This window comes from Apus apus, chromosome 3 (assembly GCF_020740795.1).
Source record: "Apus apus isolate bApuApu2 chromosome 3, bApuApu2.pri.cur, whole genome shotgun sequence".
Lineage (NCBI taxonomy): Eukaryota > Metazoa > Chordata > Aves > Apodiformes > Apodidae > Apus > Apus apus.
In genome coordinates, this window is record NC_067284.1 from 23,319,454 (window position 1) to 23,335,225 (window position 15,772).

General features: G+C 36.0%; 1 protein-coding gene across 1 annotated transcript in view; it reads left to right on the forward strand.

The window, feature by feature from the left end:
- Positions 1-15,772, forward strand: part of COL21A1 (collagen type XXI alpha 1 chain) — a 102,881-nt gene that overhangs the window by 58,373 nt on the left and 28,736 nt on the right. Inside the window, exon 17 of the mRNA XM_051614894.1 lies at positions 3,798-3,851. Within this exon, the coding sequence (XP_051470854.1) occupies positions 3,798-3,851 (54 nt within the window). The remainder of the gene's footprint in view (positions 1-3,797; positions 3,852-15,772) is intronic.

A 15,772-nucleotide genomic window follows, 5' to 3' on the forward strand; every position in this document is an offset into this window, starting at 1 on the left:
GTCTCCCTTCTCCTGTTTGTGTTTCTGAAACTTTATGAATCTGTTAATGAAATATATATATACATGCATATGCTGCAGAAGGTACCTGTTATGTACAGTTAAGAAGGAAGTAATCTTGCTTTTGACGGGAGCTGGATTAAAATTAGGGGAAAACACCTTCAGTATTGGATTCATGTTTATCTTCATATTCTCTTTACTGTGCAGTCCCCTTTATATTTCATTTAGAACACTTTTTCAAGTGCACTAAGTATCTATCTACTGTAAAAAAAGACCACAGGGTCTGATGTTACTATAATGTGTTGCAGTCCGTGAGCTCACTGGACATTTTGTTTACCCAGTTGTTGCTTGCACTATTCTAATTTATGAAAAGATGGGCTTCAGCAGTATCAGTTTTAAATTCACAAGAAAATAAAATTTAAAAAAAAGCTATATAAATGCATTGATCTCAAAGAGCTTTTTAAGAGCAGCTTTGTTCCTATAATATTTTACTTAATAATAATAAAGTGATCTAGAGCTGCTCAAGATTAATGTTCCTTCAGTGTCTAAAAATGCAAGTGTACTTTTAAGTACATTTGTCTAAATTCCTATCACTGTAGTTAGGTATCTGGGTTGGTCTTCCGTTTTGTGACTGCTTGTCTAGAGCAGGTGGAGATACCATGGCATATCTGTGACTGCAGCAGAGAGATATGACACAAGACCTAAACTGTTCCATGCAGCAGCTGCCAACAAGGTGGATCCTGAGCAGGCTTGCTCAGGCTGGAGGGGACTTTGTTTGAGACATCTCCTGGATCAGCCTCCTGCTCATGAATGGGACAGCACTGAATCCATACCAAGCTGCTCAGCTGGGTCTGGATAGCCTTCAAGGATAGGCTGTTTGTACCATCCTTGATGGTCATAATGGTGAAAAGTGTTTCACCCATACTAGAAGCAGGAAATGGTTCTGCACATCTGTGTGCTGACAACTGAATCAAGCTTAGTAAATATAGCAAATGGAGCCTCTATAGTAATTCAGTTGCTGATTGCTACCTGCTTTAACTTTTGTGAGATCACTGATCATCTGCAGTCCTATTTGCTGTTTTGGGTACCCCAAACCAATTTCAGAAAAAACAAAACAATTTCACAAGTTTACAAATCTCCTGTAGGTAGTACCTGCAAGCTGGATGGGGAAGCATTGACTGTCCTAAAGCACCTCAAATAGCACCAGGCTAGGTAACTGAATCAAGCTGCTGTTCACTGTAATGGGATTTTAGATTCCAAACATATCTCTAGATGACTTTGGGTAGAAAAACATGTAGGTGTCTTGATTTGAAGTTAAACAGTTTAATTATCACTTACATACAATACTACAGCACTGATATTCTAAAAATCACCCACCTTCAGTATGTGAGTAAGCATCCTGCAACTAAAACATTTATTAGAACACATCTAAAATAACAACCTTTAAATTGTATACATAAAATTTAACTTTTATGATAAGTAAACTCAATATTTCCGATTTTATTTGGTCTCTTTGAAAGGCCTAATGAGCCAGGGCTGTAAGGTAATGGAATAACTTTATTTTATGTCAGATTGGTGTACTCCTTTTTTTTAACTGCCCTTAAGTTTACACCCTTAAGATATGTTAGTAAAAGAAGTTGTAAATCTTATCTGTGGAAAAAAAATAATTTTGGTAATGCTCATTTTTTCTGAAGTTAACTTCGGCAACTAACAACAAATTATTTCTACAATACTGAAGGACTTCTGTATTTGCTACTAGGTTTGGTTTTAAATACTGCCACATTAATTTAATCTTCAAATCCCATTGATACTTCCCTACAATTGTCATTATTAATATATATCTACAAGAGCATGTACTTCTGACACTTGCAAATATGTCAGAGAAAGACAATTTAACAGGCATTCTTAAGACACAGCTAAATTTGTGTCTATGGGTGTAGCAGCTATAAGTCAATGGAGTCAATATAAGTCAATGGAGGTCTACCCAGTAACACCACTGGAGTCTGGACAGCAATTCAGCTCCAAGACGGAAGACTTGTACATACCAGCTTAGTTGCCTGTGTAAAAGCCTCTGGTGCATTAGTGTCCAAAGCATCCCAAGGGAGCTAACAAATATGACCTAAGTCCTATGGAAAGCCAGTGCCTTTCTGGAGTGGGAGTAGGAATCCAGACAAGACACACTTGTGTATCTCAAATATGACCAAATGTCTCTGTGTGTGGGTAATGAAACTGAGCTCCTGGTAGCTGATCAGCTGAATCAAGCCTCCATCAATTGTCTTGACTAGACTTCCATTGGCTGTGAAAGAGCTTAGTTACCTGCATGAATTTATTTCCAGTGAATCCTACCTTATTTTCAATATATGTGTGTATATATGTATATCTAGACACATGTATATGTATATGTACGCATGCGCATATCTCTGCTAAGTTGGTGGAGAAATTCCTTCCCTGGTACTATAGAAAGTAGAAAAAAATAATTAGATAGTAGATTTTTTTTCCTCTCTGGAATTCGATAACTTGGTCAGGTAACAGTCACAGTTGTTTAACATAAAATTCTAAGTGTCGCTGCTGGCCCCTTGAGAGGGAAGTATTATACTGATAAAGTGTGAGTTTATAGAGCATTTTAATCTGTTTTTATGCTTTTAAACAATGCACAGATAATTCAGCATATTAGTTGTATGAACCTGTGTGAAGTAATTTTCTTGGTTATTTTCTTAATGTAATTATTGTACTACAAAAATATGACACACTCATTTGTTTTTATTCATTTTTATATTATAATAGTTACCAGAAGCTGTATTATGAATTCAAACATTTTGTCAGCTTGACTTCAACATCTGCTTGCTATAAAACATTGCTTCATTCTGGGTCTGTAATGAAATTCAGAGCAGTCACATACGGGCTGTCTTTGAAGGAAATTTCTGCTGGAGCTTTCCTGTTTTCTTACAATTTTCATTCTGGGAAAGAATGTGGAAAAAAAAAGCATGTCTTGAAACCCAGATGCTACCCGTTGTTGCTTCAAGTCCAGTTTAAGTAGATGATTACCAGATAAATTTTTATATATATATTTATATACACATAAAAATCTATAATATATACTATATATGTATAATCTTTATATATATTATATATATATATATTATATATAAATATACTATATATATATAAATTGATCTTTGCGTTTGCTTGATGTGCTTTTATTTCTGGAATTATTCTTCAAATTTCCAGAATATTTTTGTATCATTGTTATTTTGAGTAAGGACATAAAGATTTGATCATGTCTGGTACTGCTGTATTCTGGAGTGCTTTGAAGTAGTTTTCAGACTATTAGTGGTACTAACAATTGTACAATAAGAATTTATTTGAAGTTTTATGCACTTCTTCAACCAGCAATTGCTGTTCTCATTCAAAAGACAGTTGTCTCTCACCTCATTTTGTAAACTGTTTGTCAGCTGTCTTTTGGACACATCATGAGGGAATATGAGATTGACAACACTACTTACTGTGTTTGAAACTGTTTTTTAAGAGATACTTGTTTGATAAAGCCTTGATCATATGTGTTTGGTTTAGATTTTACTCCCTGGAAGTGTTCAAGGCCAGGCTGGATGGGTCTTGGAGCAGCCTGGTCTAGTAGGAGATATCCCTGCCCATGGTGGGTGGGTTGAAACTAGATTATCTTTAAGGTCCCTTCAAACCCAAACCATTCTATGATTCTATTAAAAATAAAATATTTTTTTATTTTGCAAAGGAAGGGTATATTTTTTTTAATATTATGTTTAATAGATATAATTATATTGAAGGGAGAAGTTGGACAACCTGGATCTCCAGGCCTAGAAGGACATCGTGGAGACCCTGTAAGTGATTAAACTGCCAACATATCCTTATGCACTGATTTGTTTGGGGCATTTTTGTTTGGTGTTGTTTTGTTGGTTGTTTTTTTAGTTGACAGATTTTATATTTCACGTTTCATCCTTGTTGATTTGAATTGGTTGATATGGCCATTTTTGTAAAAATGCTTTTTTATTTTCTGGTGTTCCATCTTTGAATTTGGATTTAGTTAAATAAATGAACAAGCCTATAAAGTTAAAGATGCCTTAAAATAAAAGATTCTTAACTATATTGCTGTTATATATTTGTATATATGTTATAAAATTATCTCGTTATTGACTAATTTCCTATGATAGAATGATGTGGTTAGAGATTAACAGTTACACGAGGAAAGATTATGGGAGTTTTTAACTCTCATTTCTGCACCATGGTATATATTCTTTCATATAGTTGTTAATTGCACTTTAAATTTTATTTTTTCACTGTCTGCTTCTCCTCCTGTGTCCAGTTTTATTGGTCTTTTATTTCCTTGCATCTTGTTACACTGTCCATGTTATCTGTATCTCTGTTCTTCTTGCTTAGCTGGGGAACATGCTACTGCATTTTTGTTTGTTTTGACATTGATCCTCTGCTGGTGTTTGGGCAGCTCCTCAGGGCAGCTAATTTTTCCTCTTCTTTACATGTGATAGGTAGGTTTTCTCCTCCTTGTTTGGCTCTTTAAGGGCACCAGACTGGTTGAAACAGAGGAGCCACAATATCTGTAGCAATAGCTGAAAGCTTTGAGTGCCAAGTGGGAGCCAGCTGTCTTCAAACCATCAGTAATTCTGTAGGCCAAGAACAGTAATTGGAGCTTAGTTGGTGGAACACTGCCTTCCAAATGAATTTCATTATGAATTATAAGTTAAGGACATAAAGCTTTATACATTCAGAAATTTTCTGATTTTGGGTATAACGAGGCATTATGTGTTATATGGTACTGAAATCTGTCAGAGAATTTTTATAACTAGGAGATGAAAATTTCACTCTCAGCTGAAAAATTCTCAAGCTCTTCCATACCAATTTTTTGTATACTCATCAAAACCTCAAAAAACACTGAGTAGACTGCAAGACAGTGGGCAGTCATTCCTGAGACTTTCTTCCTGGTTGGCTGGCTTAAGTAAAGAACACACATAATTCCTCACTTGGCATTATTTTTTTCCTCTTTTTCTGCCCCAAATAACTGTGAGATACGTTAACCTTTTACAGTCTATGGTATCTTGAGATTAACATTCACTTTCAGTCTTTTTTATATTTAGAACCATAAAATACTAGTCAAGAGGTTTTGGTATATTGTTAGTACATGATAACAAATGTGTTGAAATAATAACAAAACTTCTGTTCCTACCCTTGTACTGTCTCTTTCCATTTTTAGAAAAAATGTTAGTTAGCAATTGTGATTTTTTTTTTTTTTTTTAATTAGTCTAAAAATAGGAAGAAGACACTTCTGACATAAGCTTTCTTTCTGATCTGATAGCTTTGGTTAAGTCTGACCTGTATCTGCTAAAGAAATATGTTTTGATTTAAAATGAATATAAATGCTTCACAATAGAACATTTTGAACATCGATGTAAACTCGTGACTTGAGTCCCATATTTTTGCTTAAAAGAAAAATGAAGTGGCAGATCTATGACATTAAAATCACCTAGGAGTCTTTCAAAATCATAATAAAATAATATAGAGGAAGACTTCCAATATATAAACAATAAAAGATTGTACACAGTCCTACCAGGGCAAGCCAGATTGCACTCTGTGCTTCATTTATAATCAGTGGAGGTTCTTCTGAAGAACAGAAAGACTACATGCTGTTCAGGAAGTTGCCTCAAGGTAACCAGTAGGAAATGTAAGAGCAGCATATCTGCCTCTGCCGGTATAGCAAGACATTGCATGTGCAAACATGATGCTCCCATCTTTACCAGCTTTGTGGCAAAAGTGTGTACTTGGGCTGTGGAAAATTAATGCTAACTTCAGCCATGTGGAATGTGGGCTCCCATATTCAAGTAGAGGGTAGTTGGCTTTTGTCTGATAGAAAGTGCTCCTCTTTTGTGCAATTCAGTATAATCTTCTCTGATGGGATACCCTAGTAGTTAGGGCACTGATGTGAGAGGGAGGGAGACTGAACTCTGCTGTGGCAGCCTGTGGCAGCCAGCTAGGCTGCTTAAGCTCAAGACAAGCTTTGGATGATAATGTTGAAACTGTATGACTCCATATCATTGACCAGCCAGATGCAACTTTTGCCCTGGGACAGCTCAACAGGTTGCATGGATACCCTGCCCACACAAACATACGTGCAGTCTTTATTTCTTCCATTCAGCCACATTAGTGTTAGACATGGCCTAATTTGTAAAATTGGTCTTTTAAAAATAGCTATTTTATGATCTCTCTTGCTTTAGCAAATAAAAAGAGGATGGTAGTGAAATGAATGCATCTTGAGACAACATGTAAGAGGTAACTGTCTAGGATGAAGAGCACAGTTGAACTGAACTCCCATTGCCTCCAGCCTCTGAGAGGTGTGGTCATGTTTTGGACAACATACTTCCTGGTGTATTATTACTCTCATTAATCCCCAAATTTATGAAGAGGAAAAAGTAGGTTGTAAAACTTGAGTAAATAATTCCAAGTGATGTGGTTGTTTCCCCTCCATAGTACTGTTTGGAACTTAAGATAGCCAGGCCATTCCCATCCTACCCACTCTGTGTAAGAATAATGTTTGACATTATGGCCAGAATAATTTAGATAGCATTTAGGAAAGCAAGTAATCAAGCTCATTTTACTTATGGCAAAAATAGGCCATGCTGTCACTTGAATGGTTTAATGGGTAGTCATCTGTCTTACTGGTGACAGGCTGTTTTGATAAATATGCTTTTTTTGAGGGACCAATTTTCTAAAAGATAGAATAAATCAAGATTTATTTGAGGGTAATTTCAGCCTGGCTGTCCTTTTTAAGGTAGACAGAGTTTTGTCTGAGTTTGGTTTCGGTAGAAGCTTTCAAAGAGTCACAGAATGACCAAGTCTGGAAAAGACCTTTAAGATCATCAAGTCCAGCCTATGACCAACACCACCACATCGGTTACACCATGGCACTAAGTGCCACATCCAGCCTTTCCTTGAACACATCCAGGGACAGTACCTCCACCACTTCCCTGGGAAGTCCATTCCAATGTCTAATGAATTGCTAGACTTCTCCTTATGTTTACAATCCTGCAGATGGGAACACTGTACTGAGTAATTGTAGGTGAAGCTGGCAGGACATTTATAGCACTCTTCTAGGCCTAGCATATGCTGTCCTGCCACAAGTAATATGTCTGAACATTTGCAGCTGCTTATGTTTACTCTCCAGAAATCATATTTTTCAGAAATACATCTGCAAACGCTTAAAAGGGTAGAGTTTGGCCTTAATATTTAAGTCACATTATAAGACCTCAAATGTGGCCTTGTTTGTGCCTGTGATAGCAGCATGACATGGCTTCCAGCTTCTGACCTGAGTCCCACTGTTACACCTGTTATACTCCTGGTTTGTTGACCTCTTGTAACTGCATCAGAAATGTCGGATCTATATCAGTGCATTCCATGAAAAATGTGTGGTTTATGCTAGGGTATGGTAGCAGAATTATTTTTCAAATGCCTTCAAGATACACTAAGGATATACAAATCTTCAACAGAAGTTACTGTATTTTTCTTTATAAAGCAGAAATCTTTACAGCATGAAACTGGTATAGCTGGGTGGCCTGTATATTTGGAAACAAACCTAAAGTTCATGTAATTCTACTGCATCTATAGCCATGTTGAGATTAACAGAAAGAGGAACCAAGGAAAGAAAATTCCTGACTGAGTTATATGGTAGTGTGCAGAACAAAATATTTTTTTGGTGGTTTGTTTTTTTTTTTCTGTGCCATGTGACGTTATTCCCCCCCTTCCTTATTATGCCATTGTCCAGATCTCTTTCCTACAAACAAATTGGCTTAGTGGAACCCTCAGAGTGCAACACCTTGAGGCAATATGTCTTGGTAGTTAGCTTTTGTTCAGTGTTGTTTCTCTCGTCTGTCTTTGCATTTTTCTATTAAAAAAACCAGACACAAACCACAGAACTACTAGTAAACGTGTTATCTGTGTACTAATAACTTTCTTTAGAGATCATGTTCTTGGAACATATGCCTGGCAGCTGATCATAATATAGGAAAGAATGACATTTACTTATTAAAATGTGAATGTAGCTGATTCTAATGAACTCTCTTCTTCTTTAGTACAGCTCTATATGTATTTTATCACTGACTGTCATTTCATTAACTGAGCAAATATTTTGAGAATGGAGGAAATTCTGAAAAATGTTATTTTGCCTATATTTACCTGCTGCAAAAAAAAAATAATAGTTACACCCTTTTATGCCTCTAGCCATGTGTGCATTCTCATGAGAAGCACTGAGGAGAGAAATATTAACATCACAACCACCATATTTGAGTGAAAAATGTGAAATGAATGAATGGTGTGGAAAGAGGAACATATTTTATAAGATGATCTACTATTGTTAGATGAAATGTGCAAATTTTAAGGTGTTCAAGTCCCTCTTCAAGTCTACAACAGAATCAGGAAGTAATTTTAACACTATTTTTGTACATTTAACTTGGTTAAGTTGGGTAGACCATAAGAGAGGTAAACTAGCCCATTATCTGAGTACCAGTATAGGTTAGGGGTGGATCTGCTGGAAAGTAGTTCAGAGAAGGACCTTGGAGTCCTTACAGACAATAAATTATCCATGAACCAGCAATGTGCCCTTGCTGCCAAGAAGGCCAATGGAATCCTAGGCTGCATAAAGAAGAGTGTGGCCAGTAGTTCAAGAGAGGTCATTCTCCCCCTCTACTCTGCCCTGGTGAGGCCACAGCTGGAATACTGCATCCAGTTCTGGGCTCCACAGTTCAAGAGAGACAGAGAGCCACTGGAGAGAGTCCAGAGGAGGGTGACGAAGATGATAAGGGGATTGGAGCATCTCTCTTATGAGGAGAGGCTGAAAGAGCTGGGACTCTTTAGCCTGGAGTTGAGAAGGCTGAGGGGAGACCTTATCAATATATACAAGTATCTAAAGGGTGGGTGCAAGGAAGACAGAGACAGACTCTTCTCAGTAGTTCCCTGTGTGAGAACGAGGGGCAACAGGCACAAGCTGGAACATAGGAAGTTCCATATAAATATGAAGAAAAACTTTACAGTGAGGGTGACAGAGCACTGGAACAGGCTGCCCAGGGAGATAGTGGATTCTCCATTTCTGGAGATACTAAAAACCAGCCTGGATGCAGTCCTGTGTAAAGTGCTCTAGGTGATCCTACTTCAGTGGTAGAGTTGGACTAGATCTCTAGAGGTCCCTTCCAAGTCTAGAAATTCTGTGATTCTGTGAATAGACTAGGACTGTGAATAATGGAAAACTTCGTAATTTTTTTGAACTGGTCATGAAAGGAATTTCAAAATTCACAATCAAAACCTTTGCAATAGATAGTGGAGGATATTTTTTCTGTTTAGGAGGAAATCTGCTCTTGAACTGCAATAAAATAGCTCAAATTTTGTGCTTTTATTGGTCATATTTATAAAATGTATTTGCAGAGTTGTTTCCAATAGCAATTGTATTTGACAATGCAGCATCACGTGTGAATACTTTGTCAGTCCTATCTTCCTATATCATAAATAGAAGGAGCAGCACAGTGTATTAGTATTGACTGAAACAGATGACAACCACTGGCTGAGATACGTGGAAGTGAAATACTTACACCATGTGGCAAAAATGTGTTTTCATTGGTCGCAATCATATGCTTTGCTTGATGCAGTTTATGTTGATTTTATGTTGGTTTGTACCAGTTTTATGTAATAAGATGCTGTTTACTCAATATTTATACTTTGTATCTGAATTTATATACTAAGTTACGAAATACCTGTTAGAAACAAACCTAAAAAGTCTATACTATATCTATGCAATACGCCTTGTGAAAAATATCTTTATTTCTGAAACTGTTACTTGTTTAGTTTTTTAATGCATCAAGACTGATTATTGAAGATTTTCTATTTTTAATCTCTCAGGAGATTAAAGCATAAAAATCCTGTAATCCTTTCATATTTCCTGTGCTCAGAAAAGAATGTGTTGTACAGATTCAATACTTGTCAAAAAGTTTCATAGATTACTGAATACTCAAGTTTTCTGTTACCTTAAGGTAGATACTGCTACAGAATAGTGCTCACTTTATAAATAATACGTTTTGAAGAAATTATTTTCTGTCAATCTGTAAGACAAATGTGATCAGGAGACTCAGGAAGCTGGTTGGTGTGAGTCTATTAAAATCCTTAGCCTCAGATCAAATATTCATGCTTTTCCACTAGTCTGAAATGCCTTGGTAGTAGCAGCTGAACTCTGAACACTGATGGTCTGCTTTTCAAAGGTGTCAACATTACAGTCATAGGGGAAGTTAGAACTACTCTTTGCTTTGCAGATGCTGTCTCCTGGGTCTCAAAAGAATACGTAATTTCTTTGTGGAAATTATGACATCTGTAAATGCATTTATGTATAAAGTGAAATGGTTATTCAGGTGTGGTGTTGGTGGTGTGTTTTTTTTTAATATATAAACTCATGCAATCTTTTTTTCACAAATAAAGAGCTGATGCAGTAAGATTTTGGTAGATGTGCCATATGTCATTAGTTTTTTACAAGTAGGTTTGGTTACTTGTTTTTTTTTTGTGGTTTTTATCTTCCAAATTCTGAATTGTTGGAGTACAAAGGGCACATCTTCCTGATGACTTACTGCTGGAGCTACTATAACAGATGTTAGTCTTGTTCCCACTTCAGGAAGATGGAAATGTTAGCTTTGACAACACAATCCTTTCAATGATCATTCTTTAATTACAATGTTTGCTGTAAACTCAGCCACATTTTTTTTTAGAGTGAATGCAGCTTTTCCTAAAATTTGTAACTTTTAGGTCTGCTTTAGGTGTATTTATTTTTAACTGACTTTATTTGCAACCTAGCTTATCTTCTTCATTGTGACTGACAAGTTATTTTAACTGAATTAATTCCATACTACATTTTCAGCAGAGTTAATTGCTGTTAAGATAAATATGAGACTGGTGCTGTAAATAAACAGGTTAATTGAAGGCTTCTGGAACTTTAGGCAGACTAGTCTGAACTACTCCATTATTCCCAGTTGACAACAAAAATTATATAAGCCATGACAGCATAGTTCCTGATCCAAAGCATATTGAAGTCAATGGAAACATTCCTATTGAATTCAGTCTGGACTGGGGCCACAATAAATGCTGTAATAAACTCAGACCCACTGACCTAATGCAACTTGGAAAATAATGCCTGCTTTTCTAAGTTGTAAAACCAACTGTTCTTTCCCATCTAATTCTCACTTCCTGTTTTTTTTTTCTCATGATTGCTAATGTTTAAACTTCTATCTTCACATACGAGGCAATTACATGATTATTAATTATCTATAGTTATATAGTATTATATAGTATTTTTGCTTACAGAGACTTAGAAATGTATTAATTTTGGCTTTTTTTCAGTTAGTACCATTTCAAATTTGATAACTTTGGAAAATCAAGTGGAGAAAAGGTGGCATATCTTCCTGCCATTTCTTTAAGTCTGTTTTATAGAGTCTTAAAAGGTGTAAGGAAATACAAAAGGAACTGTAGTTGTAAACCTACTATGAATAAGAATGGCATACGTTTTAGTTATAAACAGTACACAGAGTAGTCTATTTTGTGCTTGTAAGAAGCAGTGACCTTTTTATTCCCAGTTGAAGTGCTTTGTTATATGCTTATAGGGTCTGTAGAGTAGGAACTGTGACACATATCGTTCCACCTCTGGTTTTTCCCAGTAAGGGAATGTTCATATTCACTTCATACTGCATCTTCATCCTTCAGCTGTCGTATTCTTAGCTGGGCTAAGATGGAGTCTGGAGATCTGGTATGAAACTCAGAGTGAATCAACTTGGCAGTATGGATGTACACAGTACACATCACTTATCCCCTCTTGAGGTAATATTGCTCAAAAATTCATATAAATGTCCATTTAAATGATTCACGGGTCTGTGCATAGACCATCGTGTGCACATGTTTGCAAACATACTACGTTTTTCCTGAGACGGAGAAACTAGATTTTCTTAGTATGATACTGTAGTGGGCCTTTCTGTAGAGATGGTTTATCAGTATTTTAACATTATAGCTATACAATTTGACTTTTCATGTACTTTTCACATGAGGAACAAGTGAGTTTACTGCAACTGCTTATCATTGAAAAGGATTTCCAATTAGTTATTTAATGTTATTTTAAGCAAATGATTTATGGGTACATTTCAAGTACAGTAGCTAACATATTACTGATTGGACTGAACAAAGGACATTAAAAAAAATGCTGAACTTGATCATGTGGAGATTTTTGAGGAGCTGAATGGGCAAAACCACGCAGCTATGAATTGATCCTGTATTGTTTATCAGAAATTTCTTTACTCCCAAGTCGCAGTTGAAATTGTGATTTCTTGCTGAAATGGCTTAGATTAAAGAATCAAAACTGTACAGTCTGTGTGTGTGAATCCAGTTTGGTTCTGCCTGGCTGGATGGTCTGAGTTAGAAAGTTTAGAACTTCTTTAATAATTTTTTACTTTCCCTGTAAGTTTACTAAGTTATGCATTTGCTTAAGTGTTTAATCTAATTTGATCTGATCAAATAGTTTCCAGGCATAAGGGGTTAATTCATCCCACTGGTAGGAGACTAAAGAGACTAACCACTAAAGGTCTTGAAACTTAGATAGTAAAGCTGGTATAACATAGATATACCGTCAGTGATTATTAAGGTTTAGTTCCTTTGACATGTGGTATTTAAAACCAGACTCATTTGCTTTCTTTTGGATCCACCTGGGGTCAATAATAATACTTTGGGCATTCCTTAATTTATGTGGTAATTTCATACATCCAACAAACGCTTTTCTGAAGTAGGAGATGCTTGAGGAGAATGTTTGGACTGTTATATGTTGTGTTGACATCTGCCATTTTAGTACCAGGAAGTTTGGTCTTTATACTTCCAGTAAATGATATTTCACATGTGCTGATTAATCTTGAAACAGCAACATCTCTCCATTATTCTTGCCTTACAATTTTCTTCTTAAATCCTACAGTTTGCAAGGAACACTTAAAGACACTGTCAAATCCTTAACTAATACAGATAATATTAGAAATTACATCTTTAACAGAATGGATTTTGCATATTCCTCAACAGAAACATCATGGCTCGAATTAAGAAAAATAATTATATGTATAGTGAAATATGTATAAATTTGAATGAACTTCTGGCAGCCAAAGCACCCAGAAGACCCTATTGGGTGGAAGTACAATCATGTGATATTGACTTGATTTAGTCATATATGCATCACCTTTTAACCAAAATATGATATGACAGAGTATTTGAAATAATTGAAGTAAATTTTTTGCAGTTTATTGGGAAGGAAGACCAAAAAATGAAAAAAAGTTCTTTTGTGAAGAAGAAAATATTTGACATCCAGTAAACATCCCATTTGTGGATTGTGGCAGGGGAGTTAAAAAATAGGTAATATGGAAGATATATTTTTGTCCTTTTGTTTAGGGTTGTCAGGCATTGGAATAGATTGCCCAGGAAAATGCTGGAGTCACTGTCTCTGGATGTATTTTAACGGCATGTGGAGCTGTTGCTTAGGGACATGGCCTAGTGGCGAGCTTGCGCGGTTAGGTCTAGGTCTGGACTGGATGATCTTGGAGGTCTCTTCCAGCCAGGACATTCTGTGATTCTAAGTATTTGCAGCAATGCCAGATTTGTTACTTGTGTATTTGTCTATGCTAATTTTCCGCTCTCACACATGTTAAAGAGGTGGGATATAAAATACCTTGGTGTCTAGTCTCTATACTAGAATTAGAAATATTTTAGTAACAGTAAATGGTCATTTGCACAGTAGATTTTATGCAAAAATACAAGGCAAAGAACATACTAATTTAGTTTACAAGTGATAATGAAGAATGTTGTTTTTGCATTGCTTTCATCTGTAATTCAGAGCAATTGTGTCAAGCTTATTGCTGAGACACTTTGTCCAATCGCATAGAAAATGCCATGGATCTGGATGTTTTGATCGTTAAATATTTGTCAGACAATAAAATTTTAGCTCTAAGATTCTAATCTATGGTGAATAGAAGCAGAGTGTTTGGAGGGTTTTTTCCCCCGATTTATTGTGTACAAATGCAAAATTCAGACCAAGCTTTTAAACTGTACATTGGAAAGTCACAAGCAATGCTATATGGGCTAATGCTTCACAATGCGATTTCTGTTTGTGCAATTTTGTATTTCATTTTTAGGCACACCCATTATCAGTTGTCACTGGTTTGTGTCATTGCATTTTGACATAACAGTAATAAAAAGTGTGATTTGAATCTTAATAGTATGGCTCAAGAACAAATGACTAGGTGTATTCATATGTTGCTCCACAGAGCGGAAGGACGTGGTGTTTCAGTTTTCTAGGGGAAGTGCCCTCGTCTTGGTATGAATTATGTCTCTGTTCATGTTCATGCTAGAAAATAATAAAAATAAGAGAGGTCTAAATGCCTTTAATGCATCCCTTAAATATTACTATCTTTCTTTCCTAATACAATATGAAAGCTAGGAGTTAACATTTTGATTTACAGCTTAGGTAAGTATCTGCTGAGTTTCCAGTGAGTAAGAAGAACAAACAGAAACTTCCCTCAGCTGATCACTGTACTTAGAAACCAAACATATAGGCAGTAGGCTATGAATGAAGAAGACACTCAATCATAATGTAGCAGCCATAAATATTTATTATTTTGGTTTATTTCATTTATGCATGGCTGTTTTGTTGTGTTTCTCAGCGTGTGTATGGTGAATTACTTAGCCACAACTAGAAAGAGGGTTACCAAAAAGATGTTTGATTGTCCTTTTTCTGATCCAGCTTCAACAGGGCAGTAACAGAATAGCCAGTTTTCTTGCTAGTCATCATTCATCTCCAACATACGAGACAAGCCAGATAAAAGTTTTGCTTTACCTGTGTCCTCAGAAGGTCTGAATTACAGCCTCCTTGAGAACTGTAGTCAGAATGGTGATATGAAGCAATCTGGATAAAACTCCATCAAGGCTTTAAGTGCTGCATCTGGGCATCTAATCTACAGTCTATACGCTCATGATTATCTAGAAGGGTTTTCACCTCATATAGCCAAGTAGACATATAGTGTCTCTGTGTTTTGTTCTTCACTGATTTGAAAATTATATCTGCATGGGATTAATCCCATCATGAAATACTGTCTCAAATAGAAGGAGTCACTTTCTTCTGAAGTCATCTGTTTCTTTTAACTGGTTGAGACAGTTTACATTTTTAGATGAGTTAAAAATTAGTTGAATTGAACTCCTGCAGAACATGTAGAAGTGAAAATCAAGCAAACAAGGAGGGTTTCTTTATTATTTTTGTATTCAAGTGGTAGCTGGCCTCTCACAGTAACTGGTTTCTTGTTACGCTTCTTCCACGTGTCCTTCATGATCAATAGCATTGCATTTTTTTGGTGCAGTGTGCTCAAATAGGTCATGCCAATTGTTCTACACTACATACTTTGTAGTGGAGAAATAAGAAAAGATAAAATGAAGTTAAATAAGGGACATCTGTAGTATTTTTGAGGCCTAAAAATCTTTTCATCAGAGAAACCACATTAATATTGCTTATACTCATTATTCGGGCTATAAAGAAGGTGACTAAGGTAGTTTTGTACCTGAGATCAGTTGGTTCACCCATGTTCAGGAAGCAATGAAGACAGTCCCTGTCTATGAAGAGCTGAAGTAGAGAAGCTGATACTCAAGTCTCAGGCACTCCACTAGAAACAGCACTAGCAAATTTAGTGGAGTTAGTATT